Source organism: Centrocercus urophasianus, unplaced genomic scaffold, assembly GCF_019232065.1.
Source record: "Centrocercus urophasianus isolate 14NV4802_14NV808 unplaced genomic scaffold, USGS_Curo_1.0 seq_13, whole genome shotgun sequence".
NCBI classification, from domain to species: domain Eukaryota; kingdom Metazoa; phylum Chordata; class Aves; order Galliformes; family Phasianidae; genus Centrocercus; species Centrocercus urophasianus.
Window position 1 is genome coordinate 32,991,785 of NW_024884475.1, and position 27,707 is coordinate 33,019,491.

The 27,707-nt window shown below is 44.8% G+C and overlaps 2 protein-coding genes across 4 annotated transcripts in view; one reads left to right on the top strand and one right to left on the bottom strand.

Moving 5' to 3' along the window:
* Nucleotides 1-740: 740 nt before the first annotated feature.
* Nucleotides 741-6,198, bottom strand: TIFA (TRAF interacting protein with forkhead associated domain). 2 transcript variants are annotated; one of them, XM_042812177.1, is made up of 3 exons: nucleotides 6,117-6,198; nucleotides 5,729-5,828; nucleotides 741-1,610 (listed from the first exon to the last, which is right to left on the bottom strand). In XM_042812177.1, exons 1-3 carry the CDS (start codon nucleotides 6,196-6,198, stop codon nucleotides 1,034-1,036), a joined length of 759 nt encoding a protein of 252 aa, XP_042668111.1. In that variant the 3' UTR covers nucleotides 741-1,033. The 2 variants fall into 2 exon arrangements, with proteins under 2 accessions (XP_042668111.1, XP_042668112.1); XM_042812178.1 differs by lacking the exon at nucleotides 5,729-5,828.
* Nucleotides 6,199-6,249: 51 nt separating this feature from the next.
* Nucleotides 6,250-27,707, top strand: part of ALPK1 (alpha kinase 1) — a 38,262-nt gene continuing 16,804 nt past the window's right edge. Inside the window, exons 1-3 of one of the 2 annotated variants that reach the window (XM_042812856.1) lie at nucleotides 6,250-6,314; nucleotides 18,333-18,513; nucleotides 22,296-22,450. In XM_042812856.1, coding sequence (XP_042668790.1) covers nucleotides 18,393-18,513; nucleotides 22,296-22,450 — 276 coding nt within the window. In that variant the 5' untranslated portion in view covers nucleotides 6,250-6,314; nucleotides 18,333-18,392. The remainder of the gene's footprint in view (nucleotides 6,315-18,332; nucleotides 18,514-22,295; nucleotides 22,451-27,707) is intronic. The other variant, XM_042812855.1, reaches the window with a different exon arrangement.

Consider the following 27,707-nt stretch of genomic DNA (forward strand, 5'->3'; position numbering starts at 1 on the left):
TAACAAAAACTTAAGTGAAAATGAAATTATAAGAGACTAATGGAGGTGGGGCATGGGGAGAGAGAGAATAGGGAGAAAACTCACAAAGCGTTTTAGTTAACTCTTGATGCAGCATCACTTTTAGAATATTGCTGGTGGATTGTCCTGGAAGTCATTTTATTCACATAAGCCTTTTTACTTTATAGGTGCAGAAGACAACAAATCTTTACTGACTGACCAAATGCTTTATTACAAAATCTATCTGGATCTTTACATAACATTTTATGTTTATTTACATTCACAAACTAAAACAGCTTACTTGCAAAAAAAATATATGTACATATATTTTTTTTCATCTATTTAAAAAATATTAGAAAAATCTCTGTGCAAAGTTAGTAAAAACATTAACTTAAAAATGCTATCCTTACAAAGTGCTTCTAAGCTGCAAAATGTGGGACGTTACAACCTAGGCTTGAAAATACTGTTCAGAATTTAATGTCAAAAGCAAAATGCGAAGTGTAACAAATGCAGTGAGATATGACACCCCTCCTTAGTTAGCCAGCACTGGGGCTAGGACATTGTTCTGCTTGCATAAAATATTAACGCTTGCTAAATATACCTTGTAGGCACACAGTCACAGTTTTGAATAGAATATGTTGCTATGGACATGATTATGTAGTGAACAGAGAGCATGTATGCCCTGATAAACACGGTGTCAGACACACAGTTTCTGTTCAACAAAGTAATGTCCCAGTTTTAGAAAAAAAAATTGCCTCAGAGCTTGTTCAGCAGCCCTCGTCTGAGATTAATAAGTCAGTTGACAGCATTTGGCATCTTGCTGCCTTAATCTTCCTCCGAGTGTACATATGTCGAACCACCTCCTCCAATAATTGGATTGAGACACCTGGTATGTCTGTATGGGAAATTGTGTGTAAGGGGGCTGATATACAGCAGTGAGAACCATTAGAAACAGTGGGTTGAGATGATCGCCTTCAGCTCTTGAAGTTGTGCAGGCTTCACATGTTCAAAAACTCATCCAGCTTCCTCCTTGCTGCTAGCATGACTCATTTTCATCAATCTCTATGGGGCTTTTGCCTTGGGAAGGAGACAAGGAAGGGAAAATGCCTTTCTCGGGTATGGGTTGCAGAGATGGCAGGCAACTTTCTTGTAAGATTGGCACTTTAGCCAAGTGTAAGTGAGTCTCGAAATAATCCATGGCCTCTCCTTCTTGAATCTCTGCTAAAATCTGGTAGTCTCCAAAACAAATGATGCACTTCCATGGCAGATCAATTTTGTTTAAGTAACCCAGTTCTGTTTGGTCTACCATCAACTTTGTTTTCTTGCTCATGTTCTTTATCTCAAAACAAAATTCTGAGCTGTTAAGTTTTCTGTAGAACTGCAGTGAAAACTGGATCCGAGAAACACGAGTATCCACTAAGTTATAATGGCAGACGTTAGAATCACGGCCAAACTTGGCCATTTCATCTGCCCTGACCTGTTCTCGCTTACAGAAATTCAAGCAACGAAACATCATCTTGTCTTGTTGGCAAGGATGGTAAAACGTCATGTGGAGGCATGTTGCTGTTTCTTCAGTTTCATCTTCTTCAAAAGAGGTCATGGTGAAATGAGTCCTCAAAAATACAAGGAAAGGTAAAGTTACAGCATGAAATCTCTGCAGAACCAAGTAAATTGTCTATTATTTAGTGTATGTATTTTCTAGTGAATAGGCTGACAACAAACCTAAGTGAAGCACCGGAACAAAGAGTGGGAGTTGAGCACGCCCTACCCGTGATAACCATCATTTCCTGCCACTTGACTTGATGGGGGCCAAGTGGCAGACTGCTCTATGCTAGCCCCTTCCCAACAGTTCATCTCCTGTCTGCTGCCATGGATCTGTAATGTGTCAGAACTCTGAAGACCACACATGACTGTAAATGCCTACAACTAGTTCATCATGAGGACCTCACAGGTGGGTTTATCTCTGAAAAAAAGATGGCACTTAACAGTGACAGTAAGACTGGCTCTATGGGCTTACAGAGGGGTGATAGTAGCACAACCTGTGTCTCTGCACACTGCTTTACAGTGTATTCCTTTGTCTAGACATCAGCCGACTTGTACACATGCCATCTGACAGTAAGCACTGATATTTCAAATGTGAATAAAGTAGTATTTTTTCTCTCTCTAAAGAGAGTTTGCCTCTTTTATGAAACCAAATACAGTGGTTAGAAATGATTTCATGTGGCAGTTTGTAAAATGAATGCAAAAGCTGGAATATCAGAGACCCAGGAGAAGAATTGTCACCTATTCTGGGAATTTCTCTGTACCCTGCTAGAAAGTCCCAGCTCTCTGCAGAAGTATGTCTGCAAAAAAGGCATTGAGGCCCTGGAGCGGGTTCAAAGAAGGGCAACAAAGCTGGTGAGGAGTCTGGAGCACAGGCCTTGTGAGGAGTGGCTGAGGGAGCTGGGAATGTTCAGTCTGGAGAAGAGGAGGCTCAGAGGAAACCTTATTGCTCTCGACAACTGCCTGAAGGGAGGTTGTAGTGAGCTGGGGGTCGGCCTCTTCTCATGTAACTAGTAGAATTAGAGGGAATGGCTTCAAGCTACGCCAGGGGAGATTTAGGTTGGATATTAGAAGATAGTACTTTTCTGAAAGAGTGGTCAGACCCTGGAATGGGCTGCCCAGGGAGGTGGTGGAGTCGCTGACCCTGGAGGTGTTCAAGGAACAGTTGGATTTTATGTTGAGGGACATGGTTTAGTGAGGGCTATTGGTAATAGGTGGTTGGTTGGATTGGATGATCTTTTAGGTCTTTTCCAACCTTGGTGATTCTGTGATTCTGTGAGAAGTACTAAACTAGGTGCCAAAACAAGAAAGCAAGCTTTACAGGGTGTTTTGGTTTTTTGGGTTGTTTTTTGTTTTTTTGTTCTTTTTTGTGTTTCTTTTTTGTTTTTTGTTTTTTTTTGGAAAAGCTTTTGAAATGCAGCACAGAGTTACTTATGAACTATATTCTGTTTAAAAATCTGAGTAACAGCAGCACATCCTAATATAAATCTGTGAAGCATTTCAGGAACCATTGCATTCTGGTCCTTTGTAAGTGCAAGCCCAGTATTTTCCTGCACTGGAACTTAGTCTGAAGAAGGAAAAGATTATGTACTTAAAGTGGGAACCTAAGAATGAGCTCTGTTGCTAGCTAGAGAAGTGTTATTAAACAGCATTATTTGTAAGCTGCCATTTAACTGCAAATATAAAGTGCATATGCTTTGTGTTTCTCCTAGATCTCCAAGCTGTCTTACCAGCTCTGTTCTCTGAATCATGCTGGATGAATCCTTACAGTGTAAGCTGTTGTTTTATGGGTAGCTGAATCATCGCTGCTTATTCTGACTTCTTGTTTGTAAGGCTATATTATACCACTGTAAATAAGTTCCAAGCACAATACATGGTTTACCAGTATGCCTATCTACTGGAATCCCTTCCTTCCCTGACCTTTAGCACACTAACAGCAGCAGTTGTGACACAGGAATATAGCTACCACAGCTTGCTTAGCTAAGTAGGCTACAGAAGTGCTTCTGCCAAGCATAGATATTTAGAGAAATATAAAACTTCAAGCAGATCTCAAAGCTCACTTGAAAACTAACTTGAGCATATGATCCGTGCTTTTGAAGAAAGTATAAAGACTCTCTGGTGGCAGAGAGTCTTTGTTATTCCTTTGTCATCTGTGAGATATGCTTCCATGGCATCTGCATCCATCCCTTGTTCCAGCAGTATGCTTCAGCCCCAGAGCACAGCTCTGTGTGAAGGAGAGTGAACTTTTGCTTTCTGTGCACTTTTCTGCCTTTGTCATTGTTTCGCTCCAGTAAGAGGATATTGAGATGTTACACAAGGTCAGCTTTGGCTCAAGGGAAGGCTAAAGGCTTTGGGGAAACCACATGATTTCACTGAGTTCACAAGTCAGTCTACAGAAACTCAGTTCTCTGTCTTAAGTTCTGGGTTGAGTTTGGTGCCAAATTACTGCTAAAGGAGTTTATTAGATTGTATGGCACAGCAGAAAGATTTTGAAGAATATTATCCAGAGGAGGAAACTGACCATAGTTAAAAGCAAAGATTTTTCCTGCAACTGTAAGGTAGCCCTCTGTAACGCTGTTGTCTGTACCTTCAACTGAGTCAGTCAAGATTTTACCTCTTTCCTTTCTTACAGCATCATCTCTTTCAGTGTACACCACTATCCCCGTTTTAAGAGACAGAAGAGTGACACTTAGAGTTAAGAACAAGGTTGCCTAACTTGAGAAATCATAGCACTCCACCTTGAGTGTTTTAACTGGTTGTTCAATGGTGATAGCTTTACCGTCAAGCTGGAGTTCAGGGCACACTGCCTGTTTGCTTCCGTAGATGCAAACATAAATTTTTCAGCCTGAATACAAAGAAAAAAGGTACATCCACTTCGGTTTTTTGCCTTTTGTTTTAAATAACCACCAACATCAGGGTGCTGTGGAAAGCTTTCAAGGATGATACCTAAACATGGCTACCCTTTCTGCCTCCAGGAATGCAGGCTGCAATCACTACCAGCGAGCAGCGAAGGACAAGGCAGGAGGCCAGCAATCAGCAAGCTGCTTTTCAGCCTCTAATCATTCCTGGACAGGTTTGTCCTGTGTGGTTGGTATCTTAGGTGCCTAACACAGACAATAGTCCATTATCACCAAATTAACATTTTGCACAGGTGAGTACAAAGAGCAACCATCTCCAGGCAGGTGTACCTCTGAGAGCTCATAACTTTGGGGTGCTCACTATCTACAGCCTTAGCCTTGTTAAAATGATATTTGCTGTATTTACAAGAGAACATACTGGAAGTACTGCTCACTCTCAGTCCCACACGTGCACAGAGTGCCTATGGGGCAGCACAGATCCTGCTCAGCCTTCCAGCCAGCAGACACAGCTATTGTAGGATCGGCACATCCCAAAGTTTAGATGCAATGCAGCCACCTATTCCGCAAGACACTGAAGGAAACCCAAGCTGAACCGATCTCCTAATGCATCTGCAGAGCTGCATGACAGCAGTTACAGGTGGAAGCCACGCTGGCTTCATTAATTCCCTCTGAAGCAGGAGGGACACTCCACTTTCTCTGCTGCTCGAAGCTGTGACCCCTCCAGGCCTGCAGGGCCACAGGGACCTCTGGACCTGCAGAACAGGGGCAGGGAAGGAGAGGCCTGGGGTGGAACTGCTCTGCACACAAGTACTTGGGTTGTTTTTTTCCAAAAAGCATAGGGAGTTCAGCTTTGTCTGGGGTCATCTACTCAAACCAGCTCAAACCAGCAGTCATGCTGCTAACCAGGTCTACATGCTCTAGGGCTTGTGGGTTTGACTTTTCTGAAGAATTCAAGTAGTTTCAGTTTTATGCCCCTCCCCTTCAAGTTAACAGCATATAGTAACTACAAAACATGTTTTTGGCAGAACTGGTAGCATTTTAAAATTAAGCATTTACAAGTATTTGGTTATTTTCTTGTGCTTTAAGCAATGCCACTAGGAAAGACAGCACTCACTGCTCTTGGGCTGCTGAGCCTGGCTGAGCTGAAAATACCTGTTTGCTAGAAGTGCGTGGCAGTCCTGCTGACTGACAGGAATAGCGAGCCCTTCACTCCCTCCCTTCCTGTTTTCCCTACTGAGCTAGGTTACTCCCACATCCAGAACAGGGGGCAGCACCCATAGCAGAAGGGTTTGAGCTGTTCTTAGTCCCATGCAGTTCCATATCCCTCTTACCTGCAAAGTGCTGTAGCCCAAAGGTGTTGTGCTCCGCTGAGTACCGTGGCCAGGTGGGATGAGGCTGTGGGCAGCCTGATCTGGCAGGTGGCAGCTCTGCCTGTGGCAGGAGTTGGAATTGGGTGATCTTTAAAATCCTCTCCAACCTAAGCCATTCTATGGTTCTCTGATAAGTACGATGAGCTTCAGCTCAAATAAACTGTTCCAAGTGCAGTTTCTTTTATTTACCTGATAATCAGGTAAAGCACCTACAGCCTGATAAGTTATTTAGCAACAGCCCTCCCACTATGGCATTTATCTGCACCCAGTGTCTCTGCTGCATGTGCCCTGCTGTCATTCAGCTGGCTTTGAGAGCAGAGAAGCAGAGGTCCCCCCACCACTGACTTACCGAATGCTGGGCTGCAGCAGGCTGGCTGTACACACTGTGGCTCACTGCCCTCTGGAAAGCCTGGAGTTGTGCAATGCTGCATGTGCTGCTTCTTGTAACCTCTGCCAGCCCCTCATTTCCGCATACAGCCTGTTTACAAGAGCATGGCACAGTGAGAGCTTTCCTGGTGAGGTTATTTTATTGTGTGGAGATATTGAGGTAAGTCCATGCTCTTCCTGCTAATTTTTGCCTAGAAGTAGTTAACTATATCTTTCCTGGTAGTTTATGAACTTAATACTGTGCTACATGACTTCATTTAGATTCTGGCTGGGACTGTATTTTCTGCTCCTCTCTTCTCTAAGCTTTGCACTGGCTGAAATGCTGCCAGCTTTAGCAAGATGATCTCAGCCTTCCCCTATGAGTGAAAAATCCCCGGCACTTTCTGCAAAAAATAGCTACTTGGTTTACCAGAATTTATTGCTGTGTTAACTTTTTTCCCTCTCCAATTGAAATTTCTTTAGTTAAAAGCAAAACTGCAAGTAATTGTGCTGCCAGGCAGCGTGGTGTGGTGGGACCAAGGCCAGCCCTGCTGCTTTGTGGTGCCCATGCAACTGACTTCTCCTTTGGGTTTTTTCAGAACCTGTGCAGCTTTCCCCAAGAATGCTTTCCTTTCTGGAGGATGAACATGAGGTTTGACCACACAGCCAGTCCCTGGATTGCAAGGATGATTTTGGATGTAGAAGTGGGTTGGGGCTGTTCTCTTCTCACAAGGCAGCCTGCATTTCCAACACTCTGTTCATTGCCTTTCCATTCATAAGGGAGTAGGACTTCTTGAAAAGCCCTGCTCGTTACGTTAAGTGCAATGGTTTCTGCTTGTATACGACCAGCATGGCTTCTCTGTGTTGCTTCCGGTTAGGAACCCTAGCTGCCTCGGCTAATTACATGTAATGACTAACTACAGGAGGCTGTAGTACAGAGGAGCATTGGGATTGGTTGGTGTGGTGTTCTTCTACAACTTTGATCTGATCCCTGAGGTTTCAAGTAACTCCACATCCCAAACAAGCAAATCAGGAAAAAATAGTAGGAACTCTTAAATTGCTTTTAGTCATTATCAATTTGAGAGAAACTGAGAGTTACTGAAAGCAAATACATCTCCTATTTTCATAGACTCATAGAATCAGAATCATTAAGGTCAGAAAACACCTCTCAAATTATTTCATCCACCTACTACCAGTATTTCCCCACTAAACCATGTCCCTCAGTGCCATATTTTCATGGTACTTGAATATCTCCAGGGCTGGTGACTCCACCACATCCCTGGGCAGCCAGTGCTGGTGCCCAATCACTCTTTCTGAGATGGAATTTTAAGGCAATTCATGTTTGTATTTGTGGGTTGGTGAGTGAAAGGACTCCATTTGGCTACATGTTCCTACTAGTTCTCCCTGAGTGACTAAACAAGAAACCTTCCTTCCCAACAAGCTTTGAGAAACTTCAGCAGAGCATGCCAATGTGGGGATTGTTTCTTTCCTTTGGTTGCCCTGGCAAACTGCAGGTGGCATGGCTGTTCATGATGGCCCTGCAGTGCAGGTGGGGGGAACGTGTGCACGTACGTAATGGTGTTGGGGGAGATAAAATCCTCGCGGTGCCCAGCACAGGGCTGCAGGGGGGTCGGTAGGTGGCAATGTTCGACCAGTCACCGGGAAATGGCGTTTTCGTGTTGCTCGAGCTGTCGGGGCACCTGAAGTTAACGGTAGTAATTTCAGCGATAGCTTCCAGCAGTTCGTTTGGGAAAGGCGTAACAGAACAAGTAACAACCTGCAGCGGGGTTCTGCAATTAATTGTTGTGACTTTACAGCAGCAGAGTGTCGCCTGTTCAAAGAGAAGAGAAAAAGTTTCTCAAAGGCTTATTTATTTGTGAGCTCCTTATTCCAAGTATAAAGCAGGACATTCAGGTGGAGCTCACAGTGAGACCAGACGTGCGCTAGAAAGAGTGGCTTTCACTGACACTCCCGATACCATCTCCAAGAACCACAAGGTGGTGAGAAGGTATTCCAGAGGGAAAAGGGAGTGCAATTCCCTCTGTATTTTATTTACTACATTGCTCCTTTACTTGGGAAAAAAAAAGAACTCTGTCATTTCCCATCACGTTTGATCTGAATAAAGCCCCAGTGAGGAATTCCATTTCAAGGGGACTGGATGGGCTTCACTTACACCACTCCCCCAGTTTCGTCATCTTCTTCCTCTTCTTGCACCATAGTTTGTCCTTGATCCTTCTGCCAAGCATATCTTGTTCTAACCCTTCTAGCCTCTCCTTTACCTCAATTCTCTTCCATCCTCCTGCCCCTCTCGCTGTCTGTGAAGACGTTCTTTATGCCTTGGAACCCTTTCTTCTTAGCAAATGTGTCTCCAGAGGACAGTTTGTGCAGCTATGAGATGGACACTACTGTAACTCCAGATTTTATGGGACAAGAAGAAGGCAACACCATAGAGCAGGTGTTTGCTTCTTGCTCAAAATTAAATCTGTAATCCCTAATGTGGAAGAAAAAATTGTTAGCTCTTTCACTTTTTTTTTTTTTTTTTTTTAAGTTGGAACAAAAGCTAGATACTTAAGCATGTTGGAGCATCACATTTTTCAGATTAGCGTCTTAATGCATTTCAGTAGAATTAGAAATGAAAAATCATTTGCGTAACAGAAGCGTGCTGGGGATGAGTATTCTCTCCACAGCTGCTGAGTAACTGTGCTCATTCCTCGTAGATCTTGAATAAAAGAGTCCCCTACATTTTCTTAAAATAGTTAGAAAGAATTGGGATTTTTTTTTTTTTTTGTTTGTGAGCTCTACCACAGTTCTTTGTTTGCCAATAATTGGGATTCTGGCTTTCAAATTATTATTTTTTTTTTTTGTGGTCATTTCCTTTCTTCTGTACCTGGAAAACTCTCTACCTTCAACCTTTAATGGTTGAAGTTTTGATCCCTATATAAGGATCTACACTTACAAGTCACTGCACTTTCAGCTGGCATATACATCTTCTCATACTTATGTGCGTCCACATGATTTTATGGAATCTTGTTCAGACTAAGAAGGTAAAATGCATGCTATACAGCATTTCCTTCTGTAGTTGTTCCTGGAAGTTTACAATCTGTGTGTGATTCTGATATTTTCTTAGCTGCAGATAACCCCTCCTTAGGTACCATGTAGACCCTCATCACGACAGCTGCTTTTGACCTTGTCAAATTTTCAAGCTAAATGTGGTCAGTCCTTAAAAAGGCTTACTGAAGAGGCATCTATGCTGCTGTAGGTAATGCAGCACACAACATGACACTCTGGCTTACCTTTGTGCATTAGGGAGCATGCCAGGAAGGGGAAGCCCATCTTTCATATCAAATCTCACACCGACGAACTAAACAAGAGAAGATTTGGTGCACTATAACCATCAGGTAACAAATTCTTAGTCTTCATAATCCCACTGACCAACCCTGACCATTAAGAGACCTTATTCACTGTAAGAACTGAAATAATAGTTCATGTTTCTTACAAAAATTTCAGCCAAGGAAAGTATGTTCTTTGTTGATTATAGCCCTTGCATTTCAGCCTGCTATTCTCTTCTCTTTCCTCTTCTAAATTAGAACTAACCTGTGGAAACTGCCTAAAGCTGGGCTTTCTCAAAGTGACCAGACATCAGCTCTCATCAAAGATATTGCAATACATTTTGTGTAGTGGCAAGTATTTTAAACACTCTACTGGGAATTGATAAGATTCTAACAGTGATAAAATGTATTTTTCTGCAGTAAGTAATCTGTTTTCATTTGTGCTGAAGCAAATCCGTTGGTACGTAAAAACCGTGACAATTGAGTTAGACTCCAGTGAAGTGATTTTGCTGAAAGCAGAAGCTTTGGGACTTCCTTCCAAATGTCACCTATGTATTCCTCTGCGTTCACAACAGGAGTGCTGTGGTGTTGTGTCCTGGGTATACAGTGACACTTCTAAATTTGTTGGATGACAACATTTTGGATGAAATACTATTTTCATAGCAAGGAATTTACATATTACCTTCACTGGGGCTGAGGTTTAACCACAGAGACTGGATCTACTCACTCTATCTGACTGCATGCTGTTTCAATGGAGATGATAGGCACTGTGCACAATGCAGACTAAATGTAACCATCCTTTCCAGATTTCTTTAAAAGCAGTGATTTAATATAGAAAGTTATTTTGAAGAGTTAAAGATGAGCATTAAAATAAACTGGCTTTTGCTGATATATAACAGGAGTAGTAGTTCAGTGTTTCCTGTTTTTCCTTTGAATTTGTATAGATGGTAAAGATTCCATATTCTGGACTGTGTGGCAAGAAAGATACTGTTCTGTTATCGCGCTTTATAGCATTTAAGGGCACCCAATTGTAAGAAATGCAGCCTGTCTTGAAGGTGTATGATGCCTTTATTTTTCTTTAAAGATATGCATGATCCTGTCCAGAACTGATCTGCCTATGATGTCTTTGTGTTGTGGATTTCACTGGCACAATGCAACACTACCCATTTTCCTTTGATGTCAGCTGTAATTATAGTTTCTGGTCAATCAGTGTGGCATTGTCATTGCTCCATCATCTTCCATCTCCTTCCCATTCTGGGTTATATTGGCAGTCTTTAAAGAGTGAGCCACGGTAACCTTCTGTATTTCAGAAACCAGTCTGTGAGACAGAGCATCCCTGTGAGCTGTCATGTGGTGTTTAGGAGATAGGTATTTGTATTACCTCAGGCATATATGCTCCAGTCACAAATTGTCACTGGGAAGTGGGAAAGGCAGTCTTGTACCTCTTTCCTCACTCAGGACTAGGGCAACATTGCCCCTTACAAAAAATCTCGGTGTAAAATAGAATTTTACAGCACAGGGAGCGTTGGTTTAGGGGTTTGTGTATAGTCTCACAAGGGAACGTTGTTCAATAGGCTTCAAAGTGATTCAGTCATGGCACAACCGTGGTTGTGGCCACATGTAATATACCCTGTAGCTCTTTAAAGAGGATTAGCCTTAGATCAGGGACAGCATTCATTGCTGGATTTCATGTAAAGTAGAGTATGCTAATGAAATGGTAATGTCTACAGCAAACATTGCATAATATTGTAAACCCTCAAAATTGAGCATTGTGTCATGATATCTCTGCTGGAAGTCAAACTTTTATATTCCGTTTGTTGCTTGGAGAAAAAACTGAAGCTTTTAGTACCATCACAATCTCTCCATAGAGAAGAAATATCTGGTTTGCAGTCTTACAAATGAAGTTTAAAACAAACTTTTGAATGTAACTTTTCAAACATTGATGAATGCTTTATAACAATGTCCTTGCTCTCCAGCAGGGAGAAAACCCACTGCATCTTAAAACGGCTTCATTTGGGTTTTCTGTAACAAGCATGGTCATGGTTCAATACTGCATCCCTACCCTGCCTGCCATTCTGTTGCTCTAGACAGTACGTTTGGGCTTAAATGTGTGTCAGCATCAGTCTTACAGAGATACAATATTTCTGAGACATTTCATCTTTTAAAGGCAGTTTCTGTCTGTACATTAGCTTCCACTGGCAGTCCAGTAGTCTTGATGTGATTCTCCTCCAGTTTTATGCTAGTTTTTTGAATTTGTGAAGATTTACGTGGTATATATATTTTAAAAGCTCCAAAACTTCAAGGGAACCAAAAATTCAAACTGTCAGTCTTGAGTTGGAAGGGATTTTATTTGTAGAAGGTCTTGAATACCTCTGAGAAATCCATTCTTTGGTGAGCACTGGACCTCTTCTGTAAGCCTCTGTTGAGTTTTGTGTGTTGAGGAATCCGCTGTTATTGCATTAATGCACTGTATGATGTTTATTATGCATGGATTTATCTTCATCTTTGATGCTGTGCATGTGTATGCTTCCTAGGACATGTGGGATCCCTGTAGGTGATTGTGACCTGGGCTTTGACCCCAAAGCAGCACGTTTGAAAATGTGCCCCATATGAAACACAGTGATAGACTTCAGGTACCCCAACAGGCCATTTTGCTTCTGTGATGACTTGAAGTGCCTCCTCCCCATGTTCTGGGGATTGGAGTCTGAATCCAAAAAAGCCTTTGGGAAGAAGATGCTTCTGACTCCCTTTCCAAAATATCGGTTTTCCTTGCTTAATAGTTTTCACCTGGCACAACTCCATAGTTTAGGATTTTGTTGCTTTAAGATTTTTTTAAAATGGTGATGGTTTGTTTTATTTAACTATTTCTTATTTTGGTGTTTGGAAGGTTCTTTCTCTATAGCCATAGAGGGGTGGTGATACATATTCATGAAAGAGAAGTCCTCCTGGCCCTCGCTCACACTGACAAAGACTCGGCTGTTTCACACGGCAAGCTGTGCAGAATTGTGTGGGGCCTGCCTGACCAGATTAGAGCAAACAGCAAGCTTATTCCTCTTGTCGTTAGGCCTTGCCTGCCTAACAATTTCCCCAATTGTCATTTTGACAAGGCTGTCATTAGATGATGGCTTCTTTTGGCCATTTTCAGATAAAGATAATTTCCTTAACTTCCATTTTATTTGACAACAAGTAGTTTGTGAGGGAAAGGAAGTGCTTCAGTGGTTTATGGATTAAGGGTTTGTCACTTCAAAGGCATCTTTGATCTAAAAATATGTGCTGTACCAAATTCATTATGTCTTTTTTTTGGGGGGGGGGGGGACTTTATAATTTATTGATCTGCCCCTCAATTATTCCCTTTTTTGGCATCCCCTAGTAGCACGCAGCAGAGCAGAGATGAGGGGAAACAGCCCAAATGGCACCTCTGGGAAGTCACCATTAGGATAAAACAACAGGTGCTTTGCATGGGCACCACACTCCAACCCCACAGCCCTGCCTGCCCAGCGCCCACACTGTTGGGGGTCAGACCTGGTTATCAGCTGGGACAAGGGAGACTGTGTGCGGTAGGGAGAGGATTCAGGCCTGGCTACGTCACAGAGGCACCTGGCAGAGGTGGCTCTGCCATCAGGGCAGGCCTGTGCCAGCAGAGTTCATGCCTGGGTGCAGCTGTTGCTGTGGGGAACTGGGGTTTACTGAGAGGGTACAGGGCTGGGGATGGGCTCCTTAATGCTCAGCTTGGCTGTGGGAGGCACTGAGTGCACTTTGGACCCATCTCTGTGTTTAGTGTGGAGAGAACTCTGTTGTCCTATCCATGTAAATCCATCACTGCAGCCCATTACTTTAGTCTCACAGGCTCAGCCAAGGCTGGGATTTATCCCGTATCCATATTAATATCCTTTCTAATTACCTCAGTGCTTTCTGTTGTGCTGCCTTGCATTGCACCCGGTCAGATAACTGTCCCCTTGCTGCTGGAGGCTGTTCTTGATCCCATTTCTAAACAGAAGCACTTCTGCTCAGCACTGACTGGGGTAGCTGTGCAGAGGCTGCCTTTTTTTTTTTTTTTTCCCTTTTGCCTGCTAATTGGCTGAGACCACCAGAATTTGGAGGACACAGATGTCACTGATAGTTTGCCTAGGGAGCACATTCATGCCCATCTGTTGCAGTCTAGAAGGCTGTTCATATATCCACAAGGCCTTCATTTAATTCTTGTCAGAAAGTAATGTAAATCCAGTTTACCTCAGAGGTCACAGCCAAGATTTATGCCAATGAGCCCCCTGCAATTTACACACACTGTAGTTGTATAGGATGAAAAGAAAGCCTTTCATGTTGGTGCATATTAACAAGAAAGCTTGCCTTAGGAGAGGCTCTTTGATTGAGGTTCTTCCTTATTTTAATACAGCCAATGTCGGTTGGTATATGCAGCTTTATTGAAAGAAAACATCTCATCTTTAAGCCAGAGAAGTAAAATAAATAAATAAATCCACTAGCAAATGAATTTTGCTGTTGTTTGGTCATCATCTTGTCTCTCTCATGTGGCAGAGCCTCCGCGTACTGGCAAGCAAGGTAAACGCTCTAGGAAAGCACAAATGTGTGTGTATTGAAGCAGGGAACCAGATTTTCTTTCCATAGAGGATAATATTAAGTCAGTTGGTGAAACTTTTGCTATGAGACTAAATCATTTTAAGCAAGTTTTCCTTTTCTGCTTTTTCTTCTTCCTCAAGTCACCAAATCTGATAACAAAGCTAAGCCTGTTATTTGGGGCACAGGTAATGGGAAGGGTTGCAGAAAATATCTGCACAAATCCATGGGGTGGGGAGCTGGGGGTGCCCTGAACATGTGTGCTCACTACTATGTGCTGAGGGTAAAATAAATGTTCAGGTTCTCTCTTATTGACAGAAACTGATAGTTGCTTGGAAAGGCTGGCATAGAAAATATCGCACAAGGATGGATCAGGGTGTGCAAATGGGTTTCAGAGTTGGTACCCCTATTAAGATGCTCTTTTCATGTGCATTAGTTCTATGCCAAGGGGTGCTACTGGTAAAGCAAGCTATGGCAGACACACAAATCTCAGCTAGACCGCCTCACTGCAGGTACAGAGCATGTGGGCTTTCTTCTTAGCAGCCTGACCAGTGGGTTTTGCTTTTGGTCCACACTTTCAAATGTCACGGGCATAATGATCAGGATCACTGGCACTGTATCATAATGACTGAAGTGGTTTGGGATTAGGAGGGAGGAGAGCAAGGCAAGGCCGCCATCTAAATTAAAACAGGACTCGTACTCTAAGTTCCAGTGTAGCACTTAAAATAATTAAAATGTTTATTTGAAAGTCAAAACAGCCTCAGTCATAAATAACTACCCTGTCCTCAACTGATTGTGTTGAGTCCCAACAGAACACTCTGGGAATAAGGTTGATTTGCTCCCTGTTGGGATTAATCCATAAATGTAGCCTCTGCGTGGAACTCATCAGGTCTTTGCTTCCTCTTCATTAGTCTCCCTGGAATTGGAGGGTAGCCTGAGTAAAATGGAAATTAGGATAATGTATTTTCAGAGAGAAAAGCTCTAATTTGTGTTTCAGGACAATAATGCCGTGGAAAATTTCCTAAATAATTTTGTCTGAGAAACAAATGGTTGTTATGCTTGCTGCATTCAGTGCATCAATTGCATCTTCTCTTTACTTGAGCCTCTGAAGTTAATTGTAATTTTACACTGGCCCAACTAACTCCCTGACTCCCTCCTGTCCACAGTGTAACTTAAAAAATTTCTTTCTCTTGACAGACCTTTTGGACTTCTAGCCCAAGGGCTCCGAAGTGTCACAGTATGGCCCATTTCTTATTGAAGAGATCATTTCTCTGTGGCCCACTCAGACCTTCCCTCCCTTCTCCCCTCCTTCCCTCTTGTTCTGAGTCCTAGCTCCCATTAGAGGCATCTGCAGCAACATGCTTTCCCTCTCCCTGAGATCTTTGTACTTTCGGTCATCATACTTGTGCAAGAAGTTACTGAAACCCAAGCTCTAACCTGAAATGGTGTAGATGTTTATTTCCATCATTTCTGCTTTGAACTGCGTTGATTGCCCAAATCTTCACTGTAATATAAAATGGTCTTTATTACATGTTTTGAAAGTGGCAGCCAAAGTAGTGTAGGTGTGTCTAGGTGTTCTGTAGTCGTGGGTAGTGTGTCTTTAGAAAGCACTTTTCTGTAGACAGCTGTGGAGTCATTTTTGGACCTACTTTCAGTTTTCAGCACAACTTCTTAAAGTGCTGCTTGTTGAGATGTATCAGCAGTGACAGGAAGCCAACTAGTGACTGTCCTAGGGCTCACCAGAACTGTGCTGGTTCTGCTGCTCAGCTACACTCTCAGGTCCTGCATTTGCCACATGCTGCCTGCAGAGTTTTCATTTCTCAGCTGCCGCACAGAGCTGCAGCTGTTACTAAACACAGCTTACAGCGTGCATCTGTGCAAAGGATGCTGCTGAAGTTTAAAGCTCTCTGGTGCATTTTCATCTGATTTTATGACGCAAGTCATTGCCCCCAGTAACGGGTCTCAAAAGGCTGTCTTGCTTCTGAGTGTACCATGCAGTTTATTGCACTGGTCTGTGTGGTTCCACCACATTGTTGTTCTTGCTGCCGTAAATCGCTATTTATTACACTAAGTGCCCTCGCTGTTTATTTAGTTCTTTGAAAAAACATACTTGAAGAAAAACCTCTCTCTTGCCGCCTTGCCTATATCCCTGTTACGGATCCAGCAGTTTCCCGGTGAGTTAAATCCCTGCAATCCCAGCAAGCCACGTGCTGCACTTCTACACTAATTTAAGCTTCCCCACTAAGCCCCCTCTGCTCTTTGTGCAGCTCGCACGCCATGCGGCTCACAAAGCCACGGGACTCTCAGCGTCACAGCACAGCCCCACACGCTCGCCCAGGTTGCAGCCCTGTAAGGCTGCCTGTAAGGCTGGAGCAGAGCTGTCGCTGCAACACAGACACGTTGGAGGGTGTCTGCAAGCTTGGATGCTTTTAGTAGTGTGGTTTGTTGTTTTTTTTGTTTCTGTGAAGTGTCTCAGCTTCAGCACATTGTCGTACACCATCTGGTTATGGACATATTCCTGCTAGGGCTGTGACATACTCCTGCACACTGTTAGCAGCCTCCTGCCTGCCTGGCTGTGGGTCTGAGCTGCATCTGCACCACAGCTTCTGGAGAGGGCTTCCTCGGGGACGGGACTTGGGAGAAATCAATTACACAAAGGAGTGGAGCCAGGGCCAGATGGCAGGAACGCTCCATCCAAACCTGGGAGGTACTCATGGGACAGCCGTGGCCGCGCAGGGCTGTGTAATCAGATGAATCAATTAGCAGATGTCGGCATGGAGAGCAGAGTGAGCAACGCTAGCATAGGTGTGTGACAGCGATCATGGCAAAGGCGGACGCTTTTCTTTTCCCTAATGGGTATCCAGCAACAAGTCTGGCTTTTCTAGACCCAGAATGGTGGGAGGAGAGGGCTTGGCTTGCCCAACGCACATGCCTGGCTGTTGTCACCAAGCTCAGACATCCTTACATCGCAGGGCTGCCGCTCTGCTAGAGCACCATGCTGCAGCTGTCTCCAACCATGCCTCTGGCTGCTTCTTGCTCTGTGTCCATGCCTGCCAGCTGGATTCCTCAGCTAAGATGGGAGAAAAGCCCTAGGAAGGGCCCACGGCCATACAGCTGTGTGCTGCCACCACAGCTCTCAGCTAACCTTGCCCTGTGCTTGTGTGCTGCCTCCATGCCCACAGGTGGCCTGTTTTCAGAAAATACCTCTCTCAGGAAGGCATGTACAATACAGAAGTAGTTGGAGAAAAAGCAAGGCGTAACTTGGGGAGAGCAAAGAAGGGAAGGGCTGATAGCAGAAATCCCACCTCTGTGTTTTGTTGAGGGATGGGAACTGAAGCCTTTAATCTGTTTTAAGTACCCTCACCTGAATGCTATATCTTATTAGATTGCTTTTTCTGATGGGTTATTTTTCAGTCACTTTCTTGGACAGCTGAGAGTCACAAATGCAGTGGTGGAACCTGTGCCGCTCCTCAGAGCACTTTCCCTTTGCTTGAGACATTGTTCCCATAGCAGATACTCCACAAATACTGACGCACACGTGGTTCCCCATGCGCTATGGCTGGCATGAAAACCCTGCAGAAGTGGGATGCAGCTGATATGTCCTGGCAGTGCCCCAGCATGCCTGGGTTTGGACGAGGGTGTTTGCACCTCATGCTTGCCTTCCCCATACTCTAGCTGCTCTTGGCACTGCATCCTGCCCCAACCTCCTCTCTGTGTCCCCGTTTAATTTCTTCTCTTCCTGCCATCCATCTGCAGTGCTAGCACAGCCCTGCTGCCTGGCCCCTGCCTTGGGCTCCATGCCGATGAATGCCAGCCCCACCTCACTCCACCTGCCTCCCTCTGCTTCTGCATGAGCTCATTGCTTCTGATCTCCAGGCCACCTGGTGCTGCCAGTTGGGATCCAGCCACCCCAAGCTGCAGCAGAGGAGAATTTCAGCTGATGAGATACAGAGCCAGCTGTGCCTGGCTGCGTGCAGTTCTGCTTTCCCCTTCCTGAAGCCTACAGCTTCACCAACTTCAGAAATATTTTCATAGGCTGTTTTCAACCACATCACTTTGAATTATGGGAGGAGTTCATTAAGCAAGAGAACGATCAGATTTGTTTTGTTGCACGGGAAAGAATGGAAGACATATTTCCACACATTTCATTTCAGATGGCTGAGGCAGAAAGCTTTTCCTTCTGCTCCACCACTGGCAATGCTGTAAGCACCCATCGGGCAGGCTTCTGCTCCTAGGTCTCCCCCAGCGCTCACTGGTGCTGCTGGAAGGGGCTTCAGCCATCTTCCTGCTCTGTTCAGCAGGTCCCTCCGCCTCAAAGGAGCCCTCTCTGCTGGAGTAGCCAGGACGGAGCGGTGGCCATGAACACCCACGGCGCAGTGGCCGCACTGCTGCAGGACTGTGAGCGCTCGTTGGCCGCACTGCTGTCAGCCAAGGCAGACATCCATGAGAAAGAGGAGCAGGAATACCAGCGGCACCAAGGTGAGGCCCCAGGGACAGCAGGGCGGGCAGCCGCTCCTTAGCCATGTCCTATTTTTCTGCTCCTGGCAGATGAGAGCCAAGAGACGACTGGATTTCAGGGCAGTGAATGGGACGTGGGCTGCGGGTAGGCAGGGGAAAGCAGCCCACTTTGTTGCGGTGAATTGCTGTCAGTTCTAATTTTAGGCTTCAGTAAACATGAGGCTGTAAGGAACAGTTTAGTTGGGGAAGAACAATGCCCGAAAGTTTGCTGATGCACATAAATTTCAGTTATTAAAAAAAAAAAAAAGAAAGAAAGAAAAAAAAAAAAAGAAAAAGGATGCAACTTCTGAATAAGGGCACATATTTCCTCTCCTTTCAGTGGGGCTGGGGGAGGGCCCTCTCTGTTTGTCAGCTTCTCCTGATATATTAAAGAGCTCATTGCCTGAATCTTTATCTCGTAAAATGCATGTGACCTCTGTAAGTGGTGTCCAAAGAAAAAACTTGCAGTATCCCTCTTGAAAGGAAAGCCCATGTCAGCTAATGGCTGGAATGAATAACTGGGAAGGGAAGCAGTAGTTAGGGAGGGCACTAGTAGAGGAGCTCTTCACTTGTTTCAGTGCTAGCATTGTGGGCTAGAAACATGTATTTCAGTGCTGTGGTAGTATGGGAGGTTTTAAAAAATGACTTACTAATTCTGGTGGAAATGCAGCTGATACTAATCACTGACAGGCTCAGTTCAGCTTTCTCCAGAGTCAGACTTCCAGAGAGCTCCACAACGTAACTTCCACAGTTTTTTTGCTCACCAATGAAGAGCCATGTTTGCATTGCTGGGCATGTGAGGGTCACACCTGTTCTGTGCAGGGCAGAGAGGTTACATACTGCTGTCTGCCGTACCAAAAAATAACTTCAGTGAATACAGGGCAGTGCAGTAAAGGACAAAATTGATATTTCTGGGGGAAACAGTACAGGCATCAGCAAAAAAATGCAAAACTTGAATTTTATGCAGGTTCTATTTTGTATTACGCATCTGCTGTACCATCCCTTTTCCAGTTTAAAGCCAATAATGTTTGGTGTTGCTTGCATGACCGGCTTGACCATCATGTCAATGTGATCTTTAAAACCCTTTGTTTGCCCAGAGTGCGGGGCTGCTTCAAATATGTTTCTGCGCACGCCTTGTTCTCGCTGGGAGGTCAGCCGCCCTTTCTGAAGCACCTCTGCCTGTCTGTGCTGGAGGGTGGCATGTAGATTTCTGCCAGGGATGCTGGAAGATTCTTCTCTTTTTGTTTTCAACAAAAGGCTACTTTGTTTTCTCGTCACAAATTCTTTAAAGCTTGATTATCTCCCCTCAGAATAGGCTCTTGAACTCCTAATCAGGTAGAGCTTTTTCCCTTCACCCTCCTCATCCCTTCTCTCCTATTACTGCAGCAGACAAGAAATAATCAGTTTAGTTCCAGCTAAGGTAAATCAGCGCCTTTATAACTGCTTGATTAGCTGCAGCCCTTCAGGTGAGCTGCTGGAGGAAATGGGCAATCAGAGCCTGCAAGGATCTCCCATCCTCCCCAGGACCTGTGCCTACAGGGCTCAGACCCATTTGCCCATTCTGGAAGGGAAAACTCATGGCCCTGTGGCTTCCGTGGCCCTCAGAGCCCTCTCTGCTGGCACTCTTGTTCTGGCACCTGTATTTCAGTTCATGGCTACAGGATTTTTCATACCAGCTCCCCAGCTACTTCATGTACTTATAGTGGATGTTTCTATGTCACAGTATCAAATTAATATCATTAGCATGCTAATTGCATTTATTTCCAAGTGGTGACTACTGGAATCAGGTCAGGGCTCAAAGCCCAGCAAACAAACACAAATGCCGAACACCAAAGGTGGCTGGGGCTCATAGATCAGATCCTGCTGAAAACCTTGCTCTGAGTTCCTCTTGTCTCCATCCATAGTGATGCTGGGGGTGCCTCTGAGAGTGAAACTTCACTAGTAAAGATGTTCTTTGTTCTTTGGTGCATAAGGCAGGAGGGTCATTAAGGCTTAACCAAAGATGACATGGGAGACTGGAAGAACTGGGTAGCAGAAATACCTGTATTTTTCAGAGAGAATACCAACATCCACATCATCCCATTGGTTGTTTTTGTACATTCTGACACTATTACTTTTCCTGCTTGGTGTTATTTAAGTAAGCTTAAGTTTGAGTGGGAAGAGCAGATGGCAGAGGAGGAGACAGAATGGCTGTCTGTGTGAGAATCCTATGACTGTTTCCCTAGATTCCCCCCCCAAAATCCTCCCACCCCTGTTGGGATCATACGGGGAGAGTTAATATCAGCGTGCTTGACTGTCTCCAGGCACTCTGTCTTCTTCTGAGGAAGATTTTGGGAAGCTTGATCTTCAACCGCTGGCCTCTTCTTGGCCAACCTACATACAGGGTCAGGCCCTACCTCAGTTTTCAGGCCTGATGAGGGGGCAGAGTGCCCCTATTCCTACCTAATTTTGCAGTGCCATCACCACAGGAGCCATGAGATGCATGGGGATAGGAACTCTTCTTCCCCTGGCCTTGCCTCTTGGGCTCCTTTGTACCGAGAAGGGCTAGGCCTCCTGAAGGCGTGATATGAGACCAGCAGGGCAGTGCAGTTGTGCTGTGATCTGATGGGAAGTGTGTCCAGACCTGCATGAGCAAGTGAGAAAACTTGTGTTGGAAAAAGTGATGTATTTTTTGGAAATGACTTTTTGGAAAACTGGCCCTCCGTATCAGACTTCCCTCTTTTGCATAGGAAAAACATACTGATGAATGCCCTACAATATGAGCACAAAACAGAATCCTTATGTAGTTTATTTTCTTCCATTCTCCATAAAAGATAGATTAAAAAATAGGTAGTAATACATTTATTTGCATTATCTCATTAAAGAAATTATGGTCTCTGAGCAGGATTTTTTCTGGGGATTAATGGCCAGTAGGGGTTAGATCTGCACCTGATGATCACCATTGACCCCATCTGGTCAATAATCCTTGCTAATCCACTTTTATTGGCCAGAGAGCCTGCTTGGCCTATGGTTAGTACAGTACATAGGAGCTGCAGCTTCACTGCTGTTTGGAGAAAATTAAATGTGGGTTGCAGCTGAAAGGAAAGGACAGATTCAGGCCCAGCTCCAGCTGTGTGCTCCCACTAGCAGTCCTTCCTCAGTCAGATGGGTTGGAGACACGATTGGACCAATGGCTTCATGGCACATGGGCGATGCTTCATGCTGGGAGCACAACCCAGGAGCTAGACTGTGCTCAGGGCACAGCAGCAGCTCTTCAGCCTTGTGGTATAGCATGCAGGAGCTTGGCATCCTCTGCCCCAGCAATCCTGACACACAGGGTTCTCAGTTCACCTGAATGACTGTGATACACTGCCTCCAAAGAAAGAGCTTCCAGCAGTGGCCAGGTCAGTGCATGAACAGAGGGCTGTGCGAGCCTCCGCCGAGATCTGCTCTGCACATGCAGGCAGTGTCAGTGCCCAAGCATGTGGATCAATTTCTTCCTGCTGTAGCAATGATCTCTCTGCTGCTCATGGAAAATGTATCCTGTAGCTTTCTTTGAGTTACTCAATCTTTTTTTTAGACTGAGTAACTCAAACCAATTACTTTTTTTCCCAAATGATGAGTTAAACATTCTCAAACACATCTGACTGTTTTTCTTTGCATCCCTTTAGATCTATGCCCAACTGCTCTGTAGGTTTATCTCTGTTTTGTGCAATGCAGCTGTTCTGTGTGGGATCATGGCTGTGCTCACTGCTGTATCTTTACCAGCAATTTGTCTTTTCCAGCATTGCTTCCTGATGACTTGAGAACCCTTCTGGAGGAGGCGAAGGGAATGAAGTGGCCCTTTGTGCCAGAGAAATGGCAATACAAGCAAGATCTGGGCCCAGAGGACAAAACCAACCTGCAGGATACGATTGGTGCCAGGCTCCCCGATCTACTGGTATGAAGCTCAGCACAGCTATTGTGGGAAGCGTGGGATACTTGGGGCAGGAAGGTTTCCTCCTCTGAGAAGGTGTGGAGTTTCTTGTTTGTTTAGCTTGAGTGCTTGCTTTGCCCATTCATCTTGCTCACTTCTGTTTCCAACAAGATGTGTGTTTGCCTATTACCTGAAGACCTGGCACTGTAATAAAGCCAAAATGCTTTTCTAGTGATTTTCCAGAAAATTGCTTGACTGGGACCTGAGCTGGCCAAAGCCAAGGCAAGCAAGTTAAGCATGTAATGGTCTTCCATGTGCATAAGAGGCACCAGTCTGAGTGAGGAGCTGCAGGATCCAGGAGGTGCTGAGGGATGCCAAAGCGTACTGTGCATATTTTATCTATCTTTAAGATCAGAAAGCAGGAATGAATTCCCACGGCTTCTTGTTTTCTGATTTATCTGAGTTACATGTTGCTTGCCCAAGGGGCAGACTTCTCCCAGCAGAGCCTGAGCAAGGCCTGCAGGTGCTGCCTGAGGAGGATGATGGCTTTGGGCAGTGATGAGGAGCTCCAGGAAGCTAAGGGCTGTGCCCACTGCACATCCCTTCGCCAGCACCATGGGTCCCAGGGATCCCAAATGTGCCGGGGGGTGGTGCTGCTCCCTGGGCATTTATTTTCTTTCTTTGGTGTGTGTGGCCTCCAACAGAAATTTATGGCTGAGGTTGACCTCCTTTACAATCCCTGTTCAGAACTCCGGCTTCGCAGCGTTTGTCTGCTCTCTCCCAGGACAAACACCTGCAGTAAGCTCCCGGAGAGACCTGGATAGATGGGAGATTAATGCGGCGGTAATAGAGGGGCAGTGTTCACAGCATTATGCCTTCTCCCCAGGTAGATGGGTCCTTTCTGAGATGATACCAATTATTTATTGCTGAAACATCTGTTGATAACTGCAGCTGCCCTTGTTAAACAAAGCATATCATGGGGTCATAGACCATAGGGACCTAAAATCCCACCGCATGCTCGTTTCAGACTATTCACCAACACCCCCTGAAGTCCATTGGTAACCATCGGCTTCAATGCTTCGTCGTGTGGTTGAAAATACTTTGTAAACATTGTGCTGCCTTTCCCTGTGTGCTTTGAAGTATTATTTCATCTTCGCTGGTAATTTATATTCCAGTGCTATTGTACCATGGGAAAAAGGGAAAACCTTTTTTGTTTTCCATTTAATTGTAGAAAGACTGACATTTTGACCTGTATTATTAGTATTAGTCGGGAAAAGGGATTTTTTTTCCCCTTCATTCATTCCTTCCCCCCCCCCCCTTTTTTTTTTTTTAAATAAAATTTCAAGGCAGAGCAAAGGCTGCTTCAGTTCTTTGAATAAAAAGCTGGGAGGGAAATGAAGCTGAAGAGAAGTGATTACAGTGTGATGAGGAAAGATAAAAGTCTGAGCAACTTTCTTCTTCTTTTTTTTGGCACGAGGGACAGAAAGATAATGCAAGTCCCCAAAGGAAAAAAATATTTAAGTCTTTGCCAATTTAATGTTCATCAAAACCTTAAAAAAAAAATTCATCTCTGTTTATTTTAATTTGCCATGCTCAGAATAAGCTCATAAACCGTAATTCATTACATTTAAAAAGCACTTTGAGATCCCTGAATGAAAGGCGCTTCATTACCATAACACACTGCGCGGTGTGGAGCTCTGGCTGCCTGCGCCCCGACTGGCCGTTCTACGCTGCGCGTCTCGTCGGCTGAAAGGCTCCATGAGACCAGTGCAGGGAGTAAGCGGATTAGGCTTTGGCTTCAAGGGTTTGCCTTAGTGCTACACTTTAAAAAGTGGGATGCCCGGTGCTGGTGGCTGTGTGCTCGTCTGATGCACCAAGAAAGCAAAGCCACCCACACCTGCATTCTTTTAGAGAGCTTTTCTTTAACTCTACTGTGGGATCACAGTAAACAAACAGGGGTAGCTTCTCTAAAAAAGAATACCTGCTCCAGGGTAAAGGATGAGGCTGCGCTTCCAAAAGGGAGAGTTGCAAGTGTTGCCCTTCCTGCAGATCACCCATATCTGGAGACATGGAAATACCCTTGTGCTCAGTGACCAGCCAACAGAGGGCAACATGCCCACGAGCGCATAGGCTTTGATCCTGCAAACCCTACTGAGGGCTTCATTGGAAGACAACTCTACATGCAAGTAGATCTCTTTTGGGATTATTCATGAAATGTTTGGTTGTATTTTCTTATACAATTAGAGCCCGTGTTCAAACCCCTTGAGTCACAGCCTGAACCACTGATTGGTCACCTGAGGCAAGGACTGAGTCAGACATGGGAGCACAGGTGAAGGCAATTCAGCTGTGTGACTGGAAGGATTGGAGCCTGGCTGCACCTCTCCTAGAACCCCATTTAAGGGCTGACTGCCACTGGGGAAGGATCTCTTTCTGGAGATCCCTCCTTTCGAAGTTTTCTACTGTGTGCCTAGGATATGGGTGAGCATATCATTTTTGATTGTCCTTTTCCACCATGGTAATCTTTCTAACTATGAACATGTAAACTACTATCCTAACCCTGCCACTTTTCTAACTGTACTATGTGGATCATCACTTTTACCACGCACAGCAGTAGTTCCTGCATCCGGATTCAGGCATTCAGTCATGAACCAGGACCTACTGCAATAAGAATAGTGCAAGAGCCAAAAAAAAAACCAAAAACAAGCTTCAGCTTCAAAGATTTCATTTGCTTGTGCAATTACACTAAGGACAATCATTCTCAGTTTATTTTTAAATGCGCTATTGAAATAGCCTTCAAGTTAAAGGTGTCTGTCAGGTTGCATGTGTTCCCAAGACTCTCCAAGAGCAGGTTTACTCCAAGCAGCTGTGCGGGAGGCTGTGAAGGCTGATCTCCACTCTAGTTGGAGGAGTGCAGATCCTGGCCCTGGTCGTACAGAATCTCCTCGTAGTTAATGTGGCTGTGGAAAAGAATAAGAAGAATAAGTCCCTGTAGCCTTTGCCTGGGCCCTACCTAATTATGTGCTGCTGGATTATCATTAGGATAATCATTCTGGGGGAAGTGCCCTGATACCCTTAGGGATGTGTGTGGATCTTGAGAGCTGCAGCCTTTGAAAAACAGCTGAAGAGGGAGCTGAGGATTTAGTTTACTCCTCCCCATACCTGCTGGTGTGGTAACAGGAGAACCAAAGCCCTTAGGATCTTGGTCATTCTGGCTGACCTTTTGCTATCTGCCTCTTAAGAGCTCTTCTTTGGTGATCTGTGTGAAGTAGGGAATGACTGAGCCCAGAGCTGTGGCTGCGGGCTGATCTCAGCTCATGAAGGGCTTGGTGGCATCCTGTCCCCTTATGCTGCGCAAACCCTGTCACTTTGGGGCTTTTTGAGTGAGAAGTATCAGAAATCAGGCCCTGTCAATGTGGGACGATGGCCAACATCACATCTGTCACTCATACTGCCCAGCCAAAGCAGCAGCTTCAGTGGAAGAGCTTCAGCACAGCTGTGCAGTTGGCCAGCCCTGTCCCACTGCCATGCAGTGCTGCAAAGCACTCATCTTCTACTGCATGTATGGAAAAACTGCAGCAGGATTTGCATGGGCAGTGCCAGGAGAAAAACATGAGCTGTGGTCCTGGGTACCAATAGGGCTATTTGTTTGCTTTGCGCATCAGCAGCATTTACTGTTCTCAGATGATGCTTCATGGAGCCTTTTGTCCCTGGAAAAGGTTTTGAGTTGTCTTAATGGGGTCACTGTGATATTTATTTTATTTTTCTCCCTCCCCTCCTCCAGCTGCTTCTCAAATGGATTTTTACTTTGAGGACAGATTTAGGAAAGAGACTTTTGGAGACTCTTGGATCTGTATATGATAATAAGGGTACTGATGCTGCCCTATCAGGAAGGGTTTCTCGTAGGCACTTAGCTATTTTGAAGTATTAACATATCCCCTTTAATGCAGTATTTTAATGTAACACAAGGAAACACCAATAGGCTTTTAATTGAAGACTGAGCACAGCAAGGGCAAATCGGTGCCACAAAGTTCCTGTTATACTTACAGTTAGTAGTCAGCAAAATCTTTCTGCTCCAGGGGTCCCTCAAATCCCTGCTGTCAGAAAGAGAAGGCCCACAGGAACTCCTGCTCAGGAAGTTTCCTCAGTGCTTTAAAGGCTTTTCTTCTGTTCTTGCCCCAAAACGCTTCTCCTGAGAATGTTCAAGTCCATCACAGCAGTGTCTCCTGACCCACTGGCAAGTGTTTTCCCACTGACCCCTCAGTCTGCAAGCACATCTAGAGCAGGGGTCGTGCCTTCTCTTCATGTTGTGGTGAGGTATGTGTCCTTCTCCATCCTGCAGAGGATTTGGGACACGGTGCAGCCATGGGTCTGCTCTGCTGGAGCAAGTGACAATGGAAGAGGCAGTGCACTCAAGAGCAGGAGCTGGGAACAGAATGGAGGAACGTGCCCCACTGCCCCTATAGTTTCTCACTTCATGAAGGATGATGAGGCGGCTTGTCAAAACTGTTCCATTCTGCAGTGTTTTGAGTTGCTAATAATTGACCTAATGCTAGGCTCATTGAATAAACACCCAACTCTCCACCGCCTTCAGGATAAAGAATATGAGCTAATTGAGAGCTTCAGTCGCTCAAGCCATTAAATTGGATCCTCTGCTGCTCTGAGCAGAGAAGAAAGTATCCAGGAACCTCTCGTTCCTTCCTCTGCAACTATTTACTGCACAACTCACCCATTCTGTGTTCAGGCTTATCCATCTGCGCATCATGGCCATGCTTTCTCCTGCCAGTCACAGAGGTGGTAGGAGGCTTAATTCATTGTTATTTGCAGAGTGTGCTCTGATTGCCAGCTGAAAGGCTGAGATTGATAGAGAAGTCCCGTGCAGTGACAGCGGCTTTGGTCTCTTGGAAATGCAGGCTTTGCTAACAGTGCGTGGGGTAAAAGGGTGAGACTTCAGCCAAATCCATTGCTGTTTTGACTGTGTGTTTAATCTGACAGGGTACGAATGTAGGGGGAGAAAGAGACAGGCAATTTGTTAGGGTTCAGTGAAACGCTAACTGGCAGTAGATTTTGAGGGAGAACCTGGCACCTGGAAATGCCTACTCTGTGCACATAGCTTGAGGTTTTTTTTGTGACTACTCTTGGATTTTAGAGTTTAAAACCTCAGCCTTGATTACAAATAAAGACTAAAATAGGGTGAGGTGAATGACCATAGGCAAATGCAGGAGTCCAGAGTGCCTGAAAAACTGTGTGTGCACTTCAAAAATGATTTCAACCCTTGATGCTG